General features: G+C 39.5%; 1 protein-coding gene across 3 annotated transcripts in view; it reads left to right on the forward strand.

Moving 5' to 3' along the window:
- The window catches only part of FSD1L (fibronectin type III and SPRY domain containing 1 like), a 64449-nt gene that overhangs the window by 9050 nt on the left and 33255 nt on the right, over nt 1-22144 (forward strand). For 2 of the 3 annotated variants that reach the window (XM_024208020.3, XM_024208022.3), the window contains exons 2-6: nt 517-612; nt 2567-2698; nt 8112-8213; nt 12861-12883; nt 18266-18387. In XM_024208020.3, coding sequence (XP_024063788.1) covers nt 517-612; nt 2567-2698; nt 8112-8213; nt 12861-12883; nt 18266-18387 — 475 coding nt within the window. The remainder of the gene's footprint in view (nt 1-516; nt 613-2566; nt 2699-8111; nt 8214-12860; nt 12884-18265; nt 18388-22144) is intronic. The other variant, XM_029911316.1, reaches the window with a different exon arrangement.

Genomic DNA, 22144 nt, shown 5'->3' on the forward strand with positions numbered 1-22144 from the left:
ACTTTAAAAACAACAAGGAGTCTGGTGGCACCTTAAAGACTAACAGATTTTATTTGGGCATAAGCTTTCGTGGGTAAAAACCTCACTTCTTCAGATGCATAGAGTGAAAGTTACAGATGCAGGCATTATATACTGACACATGGAGAGCAGGGAGTTACTTCGCAAGTGGAGAACCAGTGTTGACAGGGCCAATTCAATCAGGGTGGATGTAGTCCACTCCCAATAATAGATGAGGAGGTGTCAATTCCAGGAGAGGAAAAGCTGCTTCTGTAATGAGCCAGCCACTCCCAGTCCCTATTCAAGCCCAGATTAATGGTGTTAAATTTCCATTAGGACTTGAATCCATGTTTGTATTGTCCTTGTGGTGTTGCAGTGGGAAGTGGTGATAGGCAGGCAAAGTTTTCATTAGATAATAAACATTCTTTGGGGTAGCAAACTATTTAAAATTGCTCACAAGATGTATAATAATCTTTACATAAATATTGAATTCTCTCTTGAATTTCTTTGTAATCCCAGGAAGCTCTACAAAGGATTATCTCTACTCTGGCGAACAAAAATGATGAAATCCAGAACTTTATCGACACACTGAACCATACATTAAAAGGTGTTCAGGTACATGTGTTAATATCTGCAAATCATTATATTTGCAAATGTGATGAAGTTGGGAGGTGGATCATAGAAGATCATAGAATCATAGGGTTGGAAGGGATCTCAGGAGGTCATCTAGTCTAACCCCCTGCTTAAAGCAGGACCAATCCCCAGACAGATTTTTTTACTCCAGTTCCCTAAATGGCCTCCTCAAGGAGTGAACTCACAACCCTGGGTTTAGCAGGCCAATGCTCAAACCACTGAGCTATTCTCCCCCCCCCCCCCATGTCCAGTCCAGTCCAGTCAGACTTGGATTATTCTTATTTAAAAAAATTCTTGGTGTGTAAAGAGCTGCTAATAACTCTTAAAACCAAAAAGGAAAGCGGTTGTGGTGGTTTTTCTGTTTATGGGTGATTCTGTTGAAAGTATACATTTAAATTCTGAAACTGGAAAATCCCTGTTTTTGTAAAATGCTGTGACTGGACTCAACTATTAGGGAAGAGTCTACATTATTTTGAAGCTTCTGCCACCTTGTTTGACATGGAAGCTGTGGTAGTTGGAGTTGAGTGTAAACTTTTTTCCTAGTTAAATCCAGCTCACATTCTTCTGAAAAGCCAATATTCATCTGACATGTTGAGATTTCTTTGGTCTGAGCATCAACACTTGTCTTGCTTTTCAGGTTAGTGCTTTTAAATCAGTAAATTGGAGGATGACAGACTGTCAGGCTTATGTTGATTCTTGTATTATCTACCCCTTTTCTCAGTCTAAAACAAGGATTAATTATTTTCTAATTTCTCTACTGCCTGATACTTATACCTCTGTACTGTGCTCTTTGCTCAGCATTGATATGTTTGTAACACTGTAAATCTAAGCTAGTTTCTTAAGGAGGGGCAAATAAAACCAATTGCTGCTCCTAGAACTAGGTAATTTCTTTTTTTGTGTGTGAACTACTAGTCTTCTGTGTATGAGAGCTTGAGACTCATGAAAATGAGGGGCTCGTATTCTTGGATAACTAATGGTCACACATACCTGTGTGCTGTGCAGGATTCTGTATGTAGCTTTGTTGACATAACCAACTGGTGGCCTGTAATACTCTAAATTCTCTAGTCTGCTTGACAGGTTTCAGAGTGGTGGCCATGTTAGTCTGTATCAGCAAAAACAATGAGGAGTCCTTGTGGCACTTTAGAGACTAACAAATTTATTTGGGCATAAGCTTTCATGGGCTAGAACTCACTTCATCAGATGCATGAAGTGAAAAATACAGTTTGCAAATTAATTCCAGTTCTGCAGCTTCACGTTGGAGTCTGTTTTGAAGTATTTTTGTTGTTGAAGAATTGCCACTTTTAGGTCTGTTGTTGAGTGACCAGAGATTGAAGTGTCCTACTGGTTTTTGAATGTTATGATTCCTGATGTCTGGAATTAATTTGCAAACTGAATACCATCAGATTAGGCCTGAATAAAGACTGGGAGTAGTTGGGTCATTACAAAACCTAAACTTAATTTCCCCAATACTAATTTCTCCTTACTGTTACTCACACCTTATCAACTGTCTGTAATGGGCCACTCACTTCAAAAGTTATTTTTCCTCCATTGGTATCCTGCTGTTAATTGATTTATCTCGTTAGACTGACCTCACACTTGGTAAAGCAACCCCCATCCTTTCATGTATTTATACATGATCCTGTATTTTTCACTTCATGCATCTGATGAAGTGGGTTCTAGCCCATGAAAGCTTATGCCCAAATAAATTTTAGTCTCTAAGTTGCCACAAGGATTCCTCGTTGTTTTAGTCTGCTTGAGAGGCCCACCATACCAAATTGCATTGTGGCTAGCAAATTTTCATGAGATGGGGGAGCATGACAACATGCAGAGTGATCATTGCAAATTGTAGTGGGGCGGGGGGAAGCTTTCACTCTGGAAGACTGATTTTCATCACTGTTCTTGCACAACTGAAACACAATTACAATTCTCTTCTTAGGCTAATTCTTCTAATGTAATTGCTGAGCTGGATGAGGAATTTGATGGTCTGTATTCTATACTGGATGAGATGAAGGAAAGTATGACCAACAGTATTAAGCAAGAACAAGCTCATAAATCTCAAGAGCTACAGGTAATTGCATACATCTGAAAGCTTTTGCAGTACTAAGGATGTAATTCTTGACAAATTAGCTAGTTTCAGTCTCATTGCAAAATGATTTTGCAGCATGTATTGATAACAAATATGTTTACTCCTAGCTAAGGTGTGTGTTCTATCTTAAGTACTTACATGGCTTCCATTGCATGAGTCCCTCAAATTTTTAAATATATTTAACTCACATGGATATTGAGTATGAGGAAGTGCTGTTATCCCCCATTTTACTGATGGAACCGAGGCACAGAGAAACTAAGGGCCACACAGGCAGATTGTAACAGACCTGAGAATCAAACCCAGGTTTCAAGTCCTAGGCTAGCACCTACTTACTGATCTATACTTTCTCCTCCTTGCTCTTTACACATAAGGAGTTATCTGTTTTCCACTGGAAAAGTATGAGGTACTTGTTGCTACACAATTCCCAATATGTATGTTTTTCTGAAGTGTTGAATTATTAAATTTGATATAAGAACAAGTATTACAATTTTACATGCTGTGTAAGGGAATATTTTTGGGAGTGGGAGTGTGAAGAAATATGAACAAAGTAACCAACTGACTTTTCTGAACTGGACATCAACTTTGTATTTTCTCCAATAGTTTGTCACTGATAAAGTGTAATTTTTTTTATTTTTATTTTTTGGAAAGGTAAACATTGGCACATGTTGCAAGGGTCTATGAATGTCATCTTTTTAATTGCTGTTCCTCTAGTTAAACACCAATACATTTTTTTTTAACATTGGAGTCCTCCTTAAAGCAATTTCAATGTGGCTGGAATGGCATCCTTACTTTCCTTTATTTTGAAAAGGTCTACCTTTCCTCTTCACCCTCCCGCTCTGAAAGGCTTCCCTCCCCTTATTCCTTGCTGCTGCTGCGTTTTTTTTTTAATGTCCTAGACTGTGTTTCTCAGAACAAATTTCCATGGCTCCTTTAGGAGCCTGTTCACTGGTAATATTCATATTCAAAGGTTTGGCAGCAAAACTTGGATTAAATTTTACAAAACAGTTTCCAGAGTACACAGGAAAGACACACATTTTTCTGGTTTTATTCTTTAGCACTGCTATGAAATAATGGGGCTGGAAGACCATTGTGGGTATTAAGATGCAAACGAGCACATCAACCTCTCAACTTTTGTTCCAGAATTCCTGCAAATAGACTCTGACTAAGGCACTTGATGTGCTTTCTTGTCTTTACTCATTATACTCTCCTACCTCCCTCATAGCAGTGCTGGTGTTGGAGCTCTGAGAACAAGCTGAGAGGTTTTGACATGCAGGTTTTTCCTATGTCCTTTTCAAGCAAGAACTGTAAATTTCATACCAAACAGAAGAGCTAGTATTGTCATTCACATTTTTTAGTTTTAAAATACGTTGTTAGGCTCTTGACTGGAACTTAGGTAACTAATTACATTTATGCAGTGTTTGAGAACAAAGGGTTTTGAAACTGGCCTGGCTGACTGACTTTCTTTAGAAAGAGGCAAGTTCTTTATTGTGCAAACTTTTTAGCTTGCTACTCAAGGCTTTTAAGGTCCTAGACTAACACTTACTCACTGTACAGCATGAGCAGCTCTATTTGGCACTTAACTCTACCAGAGACTTCCTATAGAACCTTAGGCAAGTCACTTTTCTTTGCCTCGGATTCCAGTCTTAAAAAACCCTCATTACTTCACATGTATGGGTGAAATCACTAACGTTTGTAAAGTGTTCAATATTTTAATGGTTGGGGTGGGGTATCTGTGGGAGCAAACAGCATGTATACCAACCTGATAGGAGTTCTGGTATTTAATTAGACCAGTGCTTTATTTAGACATGTATCATGTCTGATAGTGGCCAGTACCAGTTCCCTCAAAGGAAGGTGCAAGAAATCCCTAACTGGGGGCTGTCATTGCTTTTAGATCATGAGCTGAAGCAGGAGGGTTTAAATCCACAGTTATAATTATACCATATAGAAAACTTAAATTAAGGATCTTAATTTCTTGACCTAACAGAGGGCTTGACATTCTAAAAGCTTGTCTGTCATTGTTGTACAGTTGAACCAACAACTGTTACCTGAAACCTATGTATTGTATGACGGCACTGCCGCTTCTTGAAATTAGAAGGAAAAGAGGGCCTGTGGTATGTTACTGGTGACTGAATGCTTGCAGGTTTTGTCAGCTTGCCTTTCAGGGCAGGTTGTTCTAGCTACCAGCTCTGGAAATGTTTATTTGCTCAGTCTTCAAATTTGATCACCTTCAATGTCTCATGATTTGAGGAGTTCCATGATACTTCTTTGGAGGGGGATGGAGAGGAGTTGTGATTCAGAATAGAACTGCACTTTATGAATCTCCAAATGTCTACTAAAAGCAGATAAAGGATAGTATTGACTCTTCTGGATGTACCTTAATTGATCAAATTTTTTAGTGAAGACTGCATGCTGGACTCCTTGTTGGCTAACAATGCACTATATAGGTCAACTGTACAAAAGTACAGCTGAAATAATGAAGCTTAGTCTAGGGCAGCAGTTCTCAAACTTTAGCAACCTGAGGACCCCCATTTTGATTTAAAAATTTTCAGACCCCCAAGCCCCCTGCTCAGCCCCAAGCCCCGTCTCTGCTCTTCCCCCTCCCTCCCAGTGCCTCCTGCATACCATTGAGCAGCTGTTACCTAGCATGCAGGAGGCACTGGGAGGAAGGGGAGGAGTTGAGTTGATCAGCAGGGCCCGTGGACCCCCTGGAGTACCCTTGCAGACCCCAGGGATCCGCAGACCCCAGTTTGAGAAATGCTGGTCTAAGGTATATTAACTGGGTGTGACTCTTCATTGGCGTTGAGGAAGCAATATCCTCTAATTTTACTGTCACCAGGGTGTGTTTGTGCTGTATCTGCACAGGCAGCCTTCCTGATACTGTCTGGATTGGAAAACTACCTATTCCATGCCTTTAAATGGGAAGAACTTGTAAGTTGTACAGTCATGGTTGTATAATGATTGGTAGATTTATTACGAATAAAACTGCTGATATTGGTATGTGAGTGATTTAATTTAACTCTCTTCTAAGTTGATGCCATCTCACAAGAATATTGAACTCCTCCGTAGGCCCAGGCTTAAAACTGGAACTGCAAGGCTGGAAGAAACACTGCTTATCTGTAGGGCAATCTATCCTAATTACACTTGTTTACAACTGACATGGCTCCTTCCATTCCCAAATACTGATGCATCCAACTGGAATGCTAATACTAGTGTCTGGTTGCTGTGTCTTGGCAAACTGTTGAGATGCCCTTAGCTAAACACTGCTATTGTTGAGATGTCTGCTTTTATGGCAATATTATGCAATGTTGTGCATGGTATGTCAAAGCTGATATATCCGCAACAGTCACATGTGGGTCAGTGGACAGAAGCTGACTGACTGGAAGGAGGTTTGCATTAATCTAGTATGTTTCAGAAATCACAGAAAATTGGTATAAACTTTGAGGTCTCAAACAATCTTTCTGCTACTAAAGACAGCTACTTAGATCCTAAACTGTTTTTAGGTAAGACTATTAAAAAAACAAAAACAAAAAAACCCCCTCTAGATGGACATCACTCTGCAAGTTCTGTATTGTGCAGATTTTTTGGTTTGCTACTGGAAGCTATTCAGGGAAGAGACTTACGTTTATTTGCTGTACAGTATCAGCAGATTTATTGGGCACTTGCATTGCTGTATCCCTAGATCTCCAAGGTGAGTAAGCAGCACTTTACAGAGGGAGAAATTGTTGCAGATTAAATGACCTCCACTGCAACAAGTTGATGGCAGAGCTAGGACAAAACCTACATCTCCTATGCCCTACCCTTTGGCCTGCAGTTAAGATGGGTACACAGTACCCCTTCAAATGTAATTTAGTATCTCCATAATACTGAACTAAAATTAAAACTGGAAAGCATGGTTCAGGCCACGCTTTCAGCTTTTTAACCATATCTGCAACATACGCTTTAATTTATTTGGTGCACACTCTGTAAAATGCTTACAATTTTTAGTATGGTGAAAGCAGTAGGCTACAGTGTATACATCCATCAGGTCTTATGGGTGCCATTTAACAAATTATTTGCTCCTTAGTTTCATAGGTCATAGTATACATCCTTAAGTTTCAGCCAAGATGATGTGTCCTGCCAAGAAGGATGCCAAAGCCTTTGGGTGGCAGAGCTGATACTCACTAACATTTAGAGTGCAGCTGGGGTGAATGTCAAAATTCTGCAGTTCATACTAATACTCACTATTGTGACACCTTGGCACCCCAGTATTCACTACTGTCATGTAATTAGGACCTGTTTTGTACAAAGTACACCTTGTGAGGCATCATTCTAAAAGTCTTGATCTGCTAGACAGTAATATCTCGTTGGATTGTATGTGCTGTCGTCATATGTGAAGTTATGAAGTTTGGTTATGTAGGTGTTACTGAAACGTTGAGGTTGAAAATCCCCACAAGCAGCCTTTCAGGTACAACAGTAAAAAGGCCAAACAATATTAATGGCTCATTGAGAAAATGTACAAGCACTAGGATTACCCCTGGGATTGTGTACAATGAAACCTCTCAGAGATATCATTACAAAATGGTAACTATTTGACCCAGATCACAGCAAAAGAGCTTTCCAGCAAGTGGGAAGAAGATATAAAAGGGGGCCAATGACATCATGACGGTACCTCACTCTCCCTACGGAAACATCTGAGGGGCAAGGACTGAACTGGGGGAAGTGATGGTCCCAGGCTAGAGGGATTTTTAGCCTGTGTATGAACCTGGGAAAGCCAAGGCAGCTTGTGCCTTAAGAATCTGCCCACCTGTTTATCACTCCAGGGTGAGAATTTGCTAATTCATATCCTACCTATTTAGTGTGTGTAAACTCCGTTTATGGTTTTGTTTATTTACTAAGGTAATCTGTTTTGATCTGTTACCACTTATAATCACTTAAAATCTATCTTTTGTAGTGAATAAACTTGTTTTGGTCTAAAATCTGTGTAAACTATGAAAGCTATTGCATATCTCTTTTCACATTGGGGGGAGAGGGTGGATTTTATGAGCTTATCCTGTACAGTTCCCTGTGCAGCACAAGATATAATTTTGTGTTTGCACTCCAGAGGGGGGTACATGCCTTAGCAACTAAGAGGAGCCTCAGCTGAGTCTTCCCATGCCAAGCTGATCTCAGCATCTGTGTGAGAAGCTGCAGCTGGGTGTGTCCCTACGTGTGTGTATGCTGATGAAAGAGCAAGCTTGGAGAGCTTGGCAACTTATTACAGCACCACAGTGTGAAAGGGAGCCCAGGCTGGTGGGTCAGGCAGGCTTAGTGGTACCCCAGTTCCAAGTGGCATTCTGGAGGGAGCCAGTCAAAACGATCTTACCAACTCTTAAAATTTTAATATATGAAACGATCTTCTGTTGTTTTCTGACCCTAGAATCAACTTAGCCAATGTAGTAATGCCTTGGAGAATTCTGAAGAACTTCTAGAATTTGCTGCACGGTCACTGGACATAAAGGACCCTGAGGAGTTCTCAAAGGTAGAAAATTAAACGCATGTGAATAAGGAAAACACAGTTCTACTTTCTTAACTTGAATGGGATTTCATCATAAATCTGACATTGCAAACTGCTTAGCATAATGATAGGGGAAGAGGAGAGGAATCTAGAAAAGTAGCTAGCGCCACTGGAGCCATAATGCCAAGATGGCTGTTACAAGGGTGAAAAATCAATAGCTATATTGGTTTATTTTTTTTTTCATTCTAAACTACCCTAGTATTGCTTTTTGCTGCCTCCTGATTTTGATGGGCTGTAACCATGAGAGCCATAGCCATTTGACTTAACTGCAGTTTAAAATCTTACATTAGCATCTGTAAGCTCCTCAGGGCAGTTTTTACTGTATGCCTTGCAGGCCTTCTAATGTATGAGTGGTGGCTTTTTTGTTTAAAAAAAAAAAAAATTCTCCAGCACAATGAGTCCAGACATGGTTTGAGTGATTCGGTGGAGCTAATACAAACAATATATGTACATTACCATTAACAAACTTACAATTGAGTTGGGGAAATGCACCAAGGGAAAGGTAGAGGAGTGGAAACGCAATACAACTGGTAAAATGCTGGCAATCCAGTTACTGCAGCTTCAGATCTATTACCAGGATATCCCATGTTTGACTTTGTCAATGTCATGTACCATATTTGTTTTTGTACTAACAATGCAGTGAGCCACATCAAATCCAAACCCCAATTACTTGTGTTTTCTGCTGTTTTAATTTTCACTTGGTAACAAGGATACTGGAAAGGTTCTAGTAAACAGGACAAACTTTCTCTTAGTGACAGTGTGAGTTCCCTCTGGAAACCTGTTTGTTTAATTTTCCCTGAAGGACTGACAACTTAAAGCTAAGTGTCTATCTAGTACTTAAATTTAGGGAGCCTAATACATTTCTTGACATATTAAAACTGTCTCAGATCTTAAACAGTTCTTCAGAAATATTGTACCCAAAGCTATATTATAACTAGAGTTAACTGGAAAGCACACAGACTTTATTAATGGAAATCTTATTCATCTTACACTAATTATAATGAGCATTTCTTTTGGCATTTAGATCACCAAATCTGCAGGGTTAAAGATACTAAGAGCAAGTGTAGTCAGCTGTAATTTAGTATTTGTAATTTGCACTGTTAGCCTGGGCTGTAGTCTCAACTTCAGCTCTCTTTGAGCACAGATTTGCATGTGCCATAGGGCTCTGTTCTGGTCTACATGCTGCCACACCTATGACAGTGGATTTTTGACTTCATTGAGCTTTAATACCTGGAAGGGGTGGTGGGTGGGAGGTAAGATTGCCCCTGCCTTTTGGAGTACTCCTGTTTAATATTAAGTACAGGAAAAAATGAAGACCTTCTTACCTTTAATTGCAGTATGGAAGAGCTAATATCTTGGAATTGCTAAAAACTCATCTTTTATTCAAACTAAACCCTTAGTTTAAATAAAACAACAACCCACTAATGAAATCCCCTTGGAAGTAGGGCTGATTTGTAAGCTTATATTATCCTCACAATGTTCTTTCATATATGCAAAAGCACTTGGCTGCATCTGTTGTGGACACCATGGTGCATGCCGTAGCTTATTTTTAGGTTAAAACTGCAGTACTATAATTAGGCTTGAGACTTTTTAGGATGTCATGAGTATGGGGCCTCAGATTTCACTGTAGATACCAATCTTAAGCAACCATCCAAGAGGCTGAGAAACTGCTTGCTTAATGGAAGCATGTTTCTAAAAAAAGAGAATTACACTCAAATGTGGAAACATCAGCTGAAAAATACAGTAAAAATTACATGCACTGAATTAGTACTTATCTCCATTGTAGGACTGTGCAGTGTTGGTACTTGGCTAAATATTAATGCTGAAGCACTGCAGATCTCTACATGCCATAGTAACAGTATACTATCTTCGTAGAACTCATTCTTTTAGCTTTGGAATATTGATCAGTGCATCAAGACTGATTCTGTGTACATAAATGATACATCTCTAAAATGGGGAGAGACTTGCTCTAAGTGTTAATTATTAAATGAAATGGGAGCAGTAGAGTTGACTGACAAATATTCCAGCCATTGCAATTTTGTGACATTTATACAGGGCACAACTTCTAAATTTATTTCCATATGTCCACAAAGTAAAAACGTGATGGGAAGGTACTGGATATTTATACCTACTTGTGAACCATAGTAATGGTCTAAGTTCTCTACAGAACTTCATTTAAATGTTTCCATGGTCCTGTCTCAGCTGAAGATGTACAGCAGTATGAAGCAGGGTTGGTACTGATTGACTCTCTTCTTGCCTGGACAGCGAGCACAAAAGACTTTTTTTTTTTTTTTTTTTTTTCCTTGCAAGTTTCTATTTAATTTTTAGACACAAACTGCATTTGATTAGTTTAAATGCATCAGGTCTAAATTTAAATGTCCCTTATGGCCACACTGGTGAATTGATGCAAGTCACTATTTTGGCATGTTATCGGTTCATGCTCCTTGTTGAGTAGAGCCAAATACACCGTTTTTGTATGGCTAGTCAGTTAATGAGTCATTCAGCTTTCAATAACATGTAAAATCCCTTAATACAGGGAATCTTTTGTTTGTTTCAGAGTTAATCACTTAATTTGAGAACAGCTATCTCAATGTGGGGGGAGATGTTGAATCCTATTCATGTCTACTGCATTTAAACTATGATTGAGGATGGATTTTCTTTTTTGTCACAAGTGATATTTAGTGAATTGGACTTCTGTGAATTTTTGAAACAAGCTGAGCAATTTAGATCGTTTTTCACTGAAATTGACATGGAAAAACCATGAACAGCATTAAAAGCTACATTCATGGTCAGTCATGGTAGTCAAGAGAAGAAAATTGGATCAACTGCAAATGTCTCCTAGCATAGTCTGCTGAGCCAGCTCATTAGATCAGCAATTCTCATTTCTAAAAAGAGAGAGGTTCATCTTCCTTCTCAGTACAGAAACTACACTGATTCATCTTTCAGGTGGTGGGTTTTTGTTTTTTTTTGGAAGGGGTAATTGCATGATTGAGAACTACATGTTTGCTTCATTAGAGAAATGACAGGATGGATTCTGGGGCTTCCCTGGAACATCCTTAAATCCTGGTTCTAGGAGAAGTAGATCTTAGTTTCAAGAAGTTCCCCCCCACCCCCCTTCAAAAAGTTGATTCTTTCTTTTTAAAGGAGCAGCTACTAGGAATTGTAAACAAGAGCTACTACATAAGATCCTACTAGAGTTGCCAAAGTAGGATCTCCTCCCTTGAGTACGATACCAAATTGGTGAGGAATGTCATTGATCCAACTCTATTTTTAGTATACTTTACACAACGGATATTTAGCAAATAAGGGCACTTGGAGTGAAATTCTCCTCTGCAGGCACTCTAAATTGAAGTGAATTTCAGCCTTACTGCTTTTTGTAGGTTGAAATAGTCCAACTATGTATAGCAAATTGATTGTAATTGTACTAGATGAATGTCAACATAAGATCCCCCATAATGAAACCCTTGTGTGATATTGTAGTATAATTTCCTTACTACTAGACTTTCCTGTCAAACCAATAATGTCTCTAAAGTATTTCTAAGCAGATATACTCTTAAATAAATAAACTTGACTGGTGTTACTGTGTAGCTTAAATTTCCAGACATGCACAGTTTAGGTTTCCAACTGTGACATATGGAAACTTAAAAGTATTCTCCAATGGAAAGATTTTTATGTAAACATGCTTGTAATCAACAAGAACCTTTCTATTAGTATTTGTAAAATACTTTTATGTCTAAAGAAATGTCCTAGGCTTTCTGGTGCTGTTTCTTGAGTTTTATTTTGAGGATTAACTATCTGAGTTGGAGGCAACCTCAAACCAACTAGAAACTCTAGCTGAGACTATTGGGTGGATGAATCCACCCAGCTCATTACTGTTAACTTGTCCAATAACCTTTTTATTCTTAAATGTGACCAGGCCTCCCTGTTTTCAAATGGTAAAATCAAAAAGATTTTGATACCTGTAGATCAGCCATATTGATTCTGGGTATACTGCAATAATAGCAGGAAGTTGAGTACTTGTGCAAGTCCATATATTGGAGCTTCTGAGGAATACATGGGGAAAATCTACAGTAGAGTAGGATTGACGAAACAGTACAATAACTTTCAGAAGGAATTTTTCCTTTCCTCTGATACCTCTTCCACAAGAAGTTAGGCCCCTGACAGGGTATGGATAAATACCATTGGTAGCAAAACAAGTACTTTGCACTATTGATTCAAAAGAGCAGAAGCTAAGTAAATGCTCCTGTCTTTGTACTTTTTTTTCTTTTAAATTTGGAATTATGGATGCAGGAAGAAATTTAAAGTGATAAACTGGATATCTGATCTTGCGCTAGAAAAGAAGCCCAGTAATTTGGAGTTGGTTTGGTGTGGCTTTTCAAGTTGATTGCTCTGATCTGACTTATTACAGCATTTCTAACCATTGTGCATTAACACAAGCTTATGGAAAGAAAAATCTTGTATCAAAGTAAGTGGTAAAATATTGTTCGGTGTTTGAATCTGAGCTGCATAGCTGTGGGATTCATAATCTAACTCTTCTTGCATGTTACTGCAGTTGAGACTTGCATGGAAGCACTAATTACCTTCTCTCTCTTCTCCCTGATATGCACCAAGGCCGCCAGACAGATCAAAGATAGGTACGGTACAAAACCTTCTACAAAACTTCTTGCTTTTTAATTGTTAATCTTTTCACTGAACTCAAAAGTCCAGTCTTAAAGGGGCACAGTCAACTTCTTTCTGATACTCTTGTAAATATCCAAGAGTATCACAATTGAAAGATTATATACATTATTTGATGGCATTCCATATAGTCACTTTCCTACTCTCCCCTGTCTAGCTGGTTAACCTCTTCCTCCTTTTGTGAGAGTCTTTCACACATCAACAGGGGGAGAGAAATAGGTAACAACCCAGAAAGTGTGGTGAGACAAACAGGTGTAAAATTTGAAAACTGTTTTTAAATCTATTTTTATCAAGTTGACAGTTTCCCTTTAAATTCCTAAATATAGGATCCTGATTAAAAAAAGTTCTGCAGGCTTAATGCTCTGTTTTGAATGTGAGGGGATGCCTTGTAGCTAGAATCTTTTTCTAGCTAAGTTATTCTAATGTTTACAAAGAATGAATGTCTTTCTGGTGGTATCACCAGTGCTGATGCTAGTGGGTTTACTGCCTGAGTTAGTGATCTTTTGCCAAGGTGTTTCTCTCTGGATGTGAAGAGTCTTCAACATATACTTAAATCAACTTTTTAGAGTGGAAAACTTCTACTCTGCCAAGTATTTTATGGTGAAACAATGTTAAGGTAAGCACATCTTTCTTCTGGACCAGGACAATCTATTCAAAATGTGCCCAGCAAACTCAGGCATTTCAGTGGGTCTCCATAGAGAATGGAAGCACTTTTAAAGCTTTTAGACACAAGCTGTATACAGCATGTGGAAGACCAGCCCTTCCAAGAGTTTCCAGAATATGTTGCTTCCACTGACCCAGCAGGTTGGCTGTTGAGTCAAACATTTTCATGAGAACTAACAAGTCAGTTGCCAAAGAAAAAAAGCTAGTTTCGTGCTGGAATTCATGTCCAAGGTAAACTGTTGATTGCTATGGGAAACTAAGCTTTCTATCCCAGTCCAAGCAGAAATAGAGAACCCTTAATAGAAAAATTTAGAATGGTGGCGGCAGAAGTTTTGTTTAATGTGCTTCAGCTCTCTGAAAAGTAGCATGCCTCCTGTTATCCCTTCCAAGCTCATGAAGCTACTTTAGCAGCATTCAGCCAGTTTGAACAGTGAATCCCTATACAGCTGGCTGTGTTGGCCAGACGTGCAGAAGTTTCACAACTAGTTTGTAGTTACGGGGAGTTTCTGCTTGGACAATTTGTAACTAACAACCTTGAGTTGTCAATAATGTCAACCAAGCTGTTGCACTTTTGGGGCTTAGTCTGTTGGCTGAGCAGTGATAGCTGCGGGGCTGCTAGTGATGCATGCTGGAAAGTTGGTGATGGGAAAACTCAAGTCCTTCTGACTATGGCCTGGTCTACACTACGACTTTAATTCGGATTTAGCTGCGTTAATCCGAATTAACCCTTCACCCGTCCACACTACAGAGCCAGTTAATTCGAATTAAAGGGCACTTAAAATTGATTTCTGTACTCCACCTCGACGAGCGGAGTAGCGCCAAAATCGATTTTGTTAATTCGAATTAGGGTTAGTGTGGCCGCACACCACCGAATTACTGTGGTTAAATTAATGGGGTAGTGTGGCCGCACACCACCGAATTAATGTGGTTAAAAACCGAATTAATGTGCTTAGTGTGGCCGCGCACAATCGAATTTATACAACCTGTTTCCCAAATTCGAATGATCTAAATTCGGATTAATCCCGTAGTGTAGACATACCCTTAGTTGTGAGCTATAGGGCTACTGGTATTGGATATTGAGCTGCTTGTCAAAGTAAATCCTATTTAGACTCCTGGAACTCTTGGGTACTGCCACTTTGAACTAGTAGTTTTTAGGATACAGCAAACTGTAAAATTCTCTGCAGGAAATGCTAGTTTTTGTGAAACTTTTGAGGATGTGACAGTCAGGTGGAAAACTTAGAAAGAATGGAGGTCTAAAAATGGATAAGGTCAAGAAGTCAAAAAACTCAGAACCTAGATAACTGAGGCCGCCTCACCATCTGGACAAGACAGTTTAAGTACTCCAGTAGCAGGTGTATAATCCCTTTCATTCAGAGATTGAGAGGCCTCTGTCAGATTCTGAGATCGAACTATTTCACAGCTATCACAATCATGAATAATTTCATGGAGTTTAAAACTGATGGCTTGGAATTCTAAAATTCCATCTTTAGTTCTCTTATCCTCAATGTTTTATAATAACATGAATTCCTGAAGTATCAAATTGAAACTTTATTCTCAAATTTCTCTCCACTGTTTAGGAAGGTTGGCATAAATTAAGGTTACGAAAAATCACAAATCTGTTTAATTACATGTCTGAGGTTATTGGGGACTGGGTCAGAGTTGGAACTGATCTTGTAATAGCTCAAAATTTAGTAACCTTTTGAAATGGAATGTCTTCCAATTTTGATTCCTACTCTAACTATTTTGGGAAATTAAATGGCCACAGTGCGTCTGCTCTTTTCAGGGCCAACTACATTGTCCTTTTTTCCCCCGGCAACCTGTCATCCTCGGCACGGTTTGCTTTCTCAATCAAGTGTCTAAGATCTGTTACTACTTACTCTTCCCTCACTGTCTACACTGCTAAAACCCTTTTTTGTGCTTCATTCACTCACTATTGTAACTGTAGTTTCAGTAAGACCTTGGCTACACTCGGGACTTCCCAGCGCTGCCGCGGCAGCGCTGTGAAGTGCGAGTGTAGTCGCGCCGCCAGCGCTGCGAGAGCGCTCTCGCAGCGCTGTATGTACTCCACCTCTCCGAGGGGAATACCTTGCAGCGCTGCGAGCGAGTGTGCAGCGCTGCAGGCTCTGATTACACTGGCGCTTTACAGCGCTGCACTTGCTGCACTCGGGGGGGGGGGGTCGTTTTCACACCCCTGAGCACAGCAAGTTGCAGCACAGTACAGCGCCAGTGTAGCCAAGGCCTAAGACTATCTGTTTTCATGGGGTGGGTATGGGGATAAGTGTCCTTTGTAGCGGCACAAACAGCTCCTGCTCCCGTTTTTGCTACCGGCGTGCTGAAGTTGCAGGGGAGGGAGGGGCTTTTGCTGCCGGAGCGGCCCCAAGTGAGCGGCTCAATCCGGCGCGGCTGCCCTGTCAGCCGCTTTTGGGTCTTTAGATAGCCGTCCGGGGGGAAATCCCGGACATTTTTAGCTTTTTACAAATTCCTCCCGGACGGCTATTTAAAGACCCAAAAGCCGGACATGTCCGGGGAAACCCGGACGGATGGTAACCCTATCTTCTGTAATTGAGGAACAAGTTGTGTTCTACAGTGTTGGCAGCTAAAGCATTTCTAAATAATGGACAAATAAGTTGATACTTGAAATACTTTCTGAAATCTGAGCATCAGACTAAGGCCTTAATTCTTCAATGCCTTGTCTTTCATTTGGTCATGCTTCTAGTCACCCGGGCCTGATGAAATACATCCTAGAATACTCAAGGAACTGACTGAGGAGATATCTGAGTCCATTAGTGATTATCTTCAAAAAGTCATGGAAGATGAGAGAGATTCCAGAGGACTGGAAAAGGGGCAAATATAGTGCTCATTTATAGAAAGGAAATAAGGAGAACCCAGGGAATTACAGTCAGCTTAACTTCTGTACCCGGAAAGATAATGGAGCAAATAATTAAGCAATCACTTTGCAGACACACCTGATGGATAATAAGGTGATAAGTAACATCAGTATGGATTTGTCAAGAACAAATCATGTCAAACCAACCTAATAGCTTTCTTTGACAGGGTAACCAGCCTTGTGGATGGGTGGGGAAGTGATAGATGTATATCTTGACTTTAGTAAGGCTTTTTATAGCGTCTCACATAATCTTTGCATAAACAAACTAGGGAAATACAACCTAGATGAAATTACTATAAGGTGGGTGCATAACTGGTTGGAAAACCATTCCCAGAGAGTAGTTATCAGTGGTTCACAGTCAAGCTGGAAGGGAATACAAGTGTGGTCCCACAGGGATCAGCTCTGGGGCCAGTTCTGTTCAATATCTTCATCAGTGATTTAGATAATGGCATAGAGAGTACACTTACAAAGTTTGTGGACGATACCAAGCTGGGAGGGGTTGCAAGTGCTTTGGAGATAAGGATTAAAATTCAAAATCTGGAGAAATGGTCTGAAGTAAATAGGATGAAATTCAGTAAGGACAAATGCAAAGTGCTCTATGTAGGAAGGAACAATCAGTTGCATACATACAAAATGGAAAATGACCTCCTAGGAAGGAGTACTGCAGAAAAGGATTTGGGCGTCCTAATGGATCACAAGCTAAATGAGTCAACAGTGTAACATTGTTGCAAAAACTAGCAAACATCATACTGGGATGTATTGGCAGGAGTATTTTAAGCAAGACATGAGAAGTAATTCTTCCTCCCTGTGCTGATTAGGCCTCAACTGGAGTATTGTGTCCAGTTCTAGGCACCACATTTCAAGATGTGGACAAATTGGAGACAGTCCAGAGAAGAGCAACAAAAACGATTAAAGATCTGGAAAATATGACCTATGAAGGAAGATTTTGGGGGGGGGGGGGAAGGGGGTTTTTTTTAGTCTGGAGAAGAGAAGACTGAGAGGGGACATAAGTTTTCAAGTACATAAAAGGTTATTACAAGGAGGAGGGAGAAAAATTATTGTTCTTAACCTCTGAGGATAGGACAAGAAGCAATGAGCTCAAATTGCAGCAAGGGCGGTTTAGGTTGGACGTCACGGAAAAACTTTCTGTCGGGGTGGCTAAGCACTGGAATAAATTGCCTAGGAAGGTTGTGGAATCTGTCTACCTGCTCTTAATCTCTAATGATAAACACCTGTCAGGGATGGTTTAGATAATACTTAGTCTTGCTATGAGTTCAGGGGACCAGACAAGATGACCTCCTGAGGTCCCTTCCAGTCCTATGATCCTAGGCTTGTGCAAAGTGGCTGTAAAATGTTACCAAATCAGAATTTTTCACTTTCAGTGGCTAGTGTTACTCTGTCTGCACAGGTTTAAATGAATACCCAAAGCATGGGAGAATCAGGCCTGAAGTCTTTTTAGTAACTTCTAGGTTGTCTTACATGGACTCAGTGTCGCAGATCAAGTGAGAGGGAGGCACTTGCAACTAACACCAGATCTTTTGAGAGATTCTCACAGCAGTGAAACACTTCTTTTAACTTAAACTTCAGAAAACTGGTTGTAAACACCACTTTAAAATGTGGGAGCTGATTTTTCATATATAAGGGAAGAACAGCACACTCAAACCTGTAGCAACTTCTGAAGTGAATTATAAAGAATCACATGGTTTTGACACCTCAAAAGTTAACTTCCTGAGTATAGAATTTCCAAAATATGAACCACATTTTCCTAATCAGCCTTTCTTTCCTGTAGAGTCACAATGGCTTCAGCATTCCGCATCTCTTTGAAACCAAAGGTCAGTGATAACATGACTCATTTGATGGTGGACTTCTCTCAGGAAAGGCAGATGCTCCAGGCTTTAAAGTTTTTGCCAGGTAAAACTAAGTCCTATAGTGAATTGAATGTTTATACTATAAGATATCTGGGATAAACAGTAGTTTAATTCATGCATTTTAATATGTGGATTTTTTTCAGCTACCTTGAGCAGTTTCTTCAGCATTTACTAAAGCTTTATATGTCTTGGCAAATATCAGATCTATAACATCTACTTCATAAAGATGGTAGCACACATATAGACCTTTTATACAGTAGTAGGGCCAGTCAACAAAGGTGGGGATGGAACTTGTTCTTTGCTCCCAGACCTGTACTTGTTCCTTTGCCATCATAGGTAATTGCCTAAGATCATACATGCACTGGCAAGGTGTCAAGTGTTTAACATATTCACAAGCTGAGTCTTGTCTGACATGTTACTACTTCATTCAGTTCACAAGATGCCAGGGATATAAGTGCAGAGGCAAGAGTGTTTGAGTTCCTTTGACTTCCATTCTATACTTCCTTTCAAAATATGATCTGATCTTTGAATTTCCTGGATTAGATGTTAGATTCTCAAAGGCAACAGTCCACTAAACTTTAAATTGCTGATATTTACAGCCTGAGCTCCAACTTAAGGAAGACTTTCCTTTGGTGTGGGAATTAATAACCTCAGCACTGTTTCCAGAGCTATTAAGCCTCCTGCTGGCAGTCATGGTCACTTTCACTGTATGATGAGAGGTAATCTTGGTCCTGTGCGTAGTGTGTTGTCTCAAATCACTATCATGATGCTTAATTGGCAACTCATGATGAGCTGTGCTGAAATTACCATTCAGTCCTTAGACTCTGGATGAAAATGGCAACTCAGTTATCCTCTTACCCTTTCTAGATAAGGGAGGAAGCTTGAAATGCTGCTTGTATACTGTACTTGTTATGTGGGGCGACAAATGGAGGACTTGAGTGACCAGTGCTGTCAGTGAAAACATTTGTAGGTACTAAAGCCAAAAAAAATTACATTCCTTAAACTGGAAAAATTTTCAGTTAACCCTTGTTATGCAGCCAGTTTCAACATAATTTTGGTTAGCTACATACTTGCTCATGCAAGATAATCCAGCACTTGGCATTTAAATATGGAAAGATCAACTGTAAGGATATCACTGAATTTTTTTTTTCCTTCTTTCTAGTGGATAGCTTGTAACAATTTGGTACAGAGCTCTGTCACTACTTATAGCAGCACAGATTCTTGCAGGCAAAACTTAAACTGGGTGTTGATTCAGACAGTTTGAAATCCCAAACTTGGTGAGGTGGTGATATCTAGGCATTTATATAATGCTCATCACAATGGTATTGGTACCTTACAACTTCTAAAACACATGAACTTCTAAACACATGAAAGAATCTCATCTTTCTATCTGGCATATAATAAAATGCCAAAAATAATGGGTAGCAGTAGGTGCTTCAAAAATTGCTGGGATGGCCTCTGTATGATAGATGTCTTAGTATTTCTCTCAAAATCTTAACCTGTTGTTGGCTGACTTCTATAATCTTCTCTCCAAATACTACTATATTTCTCTTTAAACCAGTTAGAATTGTTTTTGTGATTCTCTAAAACTTTTAGCTTACCACTTTCATAAACCTTTGTTCTCAATCCCTATACAACTTGGCAATTCCCAAATGTTTTGTAAACCATGTGCCCTGCTGGAACATCAAGTTTTATGACTACAACTTGTCCTGTGTTCTATTCAAATAAACCTTGTGAGAAGTGAAAAGCATTTACACTTAAGTTGTGCTATTTAAAAATGTTCAGTAACTCTTCAACATAGCATGCTTGGGAGGCTGGCTGCGTGGGATAGGTACATAGACTGAAGAAGACTTTCTGCTTCTGCTGGGAAGGCTAATAAACAAAGTGGAGGGCACCATATCTCCTCTTGGCAAGCTATAAATGTGCAACTCTCTGGCTTAACGCTACCTGCGTTTCATGCTATGAGAACTGAGCTGGAGTGAGTATTTTGTACACTCACAAACCTTCTTGTTTTGTAACTTCAAGTGGAATATCATCCCTTTTTCTTTCCCCCCCCTCATGCTCTGACTAGGGTCCATTTGCATAAAGAGAAACTGTACAATAAAAGCAAGACTAAGCTTTTCAAAGATTTCTGTGAGATGTCTGGTCTTCAATGCAAATTAAAATTTTAGGTAATTCTTTTTACCACTCCCACATGTTTCATGCACTTTGACACACCTGCTGGGATCATTGAATTATAACTTGCACTCTTCTACTGAAGTGTGCTTCGCTGTTTAAACATGCTGCAATTTAAGCTGTACTACTATATCAGTAAAAAGAATTGTTTGCTTCAGTGATGAACAGATTTAATAAATTCCCCAATAAATAGTCTTTTGTCTCTCTTCAGTGGTGGTGTCTGTCCCTATGACTGACCTTCATTTGGGATATATGGAACAAGTACACTGAACCGGAGACCGGCATAGTGATTAAATAACCAAGTGTTCAGCTCTAAAAAGTGACAGAAAATGGCACCACCTTACTTGGTAAATGTGCTACTGTTGTGTATTCAGATGGGGAAAACTTCCTGTTAGAAATCAAAACCAACCTAATGGTACTGAATGTTTGTCACTATGAAGTATTTACATGAATATAATTTACATGCCTTTTGATATTAAAAACATTAGGCTTCTAACTTCAGCATCTTCAAAAGCTGAAAAAGAATTAATATAAAAGTTCTTATGCTTATCTGCGGATGCTTTTGCAATTTTTCTATCTAGAACCTAAAGGGAATAGGTAGTCAGTGATGACTGGAGAGGAGCATGGCTAGTAGGTAGAATTAAACACATCGGGGAAGTCTAACTTTTAAATGACCAGGATGTGTGTCAAGCCAGGCCAGTGTGACCACACATGGTGCTAATGCTTTCAGACTGCTTTTTTCAGAACACCTATTGCGAGACCAAACAAGTTGGGTAAGTAGTGGGATCTGAGGTCCGATCCTAATTAGTAGACTGAATACTTGCTGGTCATCTTGCCTGAATTTGCAACCTGTTCATTTTGGGCAATGTGCCCTCTGAGGATTAAATATACTTAAGTAATTTATATGCATAGGGTTTCATTTAACAAAACCCAGTGAGGTATTTATATGAAGGGGAGAAATCCTAACCCTGTACTTGCTGGCTTGAATGACAAAGTTCTTACTGCTTGGTAGTCATCCTCACTCTGCAGAGCTGATAGTTAAAAGTGAGCTAAAAATTTCTACTGCATCCTGTGCATCAACAGAACTGCTTACCAAGTTTCAATTGGCTACATCTATGAAAACCCAGTGAAAAGCAGCAGTGTTACAGATGTAACTTAAGTCTCAATTTGAAGACCATAGTTCTTCAAGATTTAATTACGGGTCTAAGTTAGGCTGCAGAATGTCTGTTGGTGGTGATGCATGACATGGAAAGAACCAGCTTGAATCAGAACTCAGACTATTTACAGGGCTGATCGTTGGGGGGATGAGGGGATCACCTACTGTAAATGGAATGTACTTCCACAGAAATAGAGGTCTAAATATGAAACTCCATTAATGCATTTTTATGTGACTTGTCAGAGGAATAGCTTGCTGCAAAGTGGCAGGCCTCAGGGGAATAAAATACCTAATGGGTTGTGAGCAAGCATACTTCAAAAACTATTTTCAGGACCCTTTTGAAAACTGCAGAAATTGTTTGAGTATTAGGTAGAGAATATTTTTTTTTCTTTCTAGGCAAAAACAGATTCTTGAACAAGAAACACATGGATACTTCTTTCCTTTCCTGTCAATGTAAATTTGACTCCTA

The sequence above is a fragment of the Terrapene carolina genome, unplaced genomic scaffold (assembly GCF_002925995.2).
Source record: "Terrapene carolina triunguis isolate 2854851 unplaced genomic scaffold, T_m_triunguis-2.0 Scaffold94, whole genome shotgun sequence".
NCBI lineage: Eukaryota > Metazoa > Chordata > Testudines > Emydidae > Terrapene > Terrapene triunguis.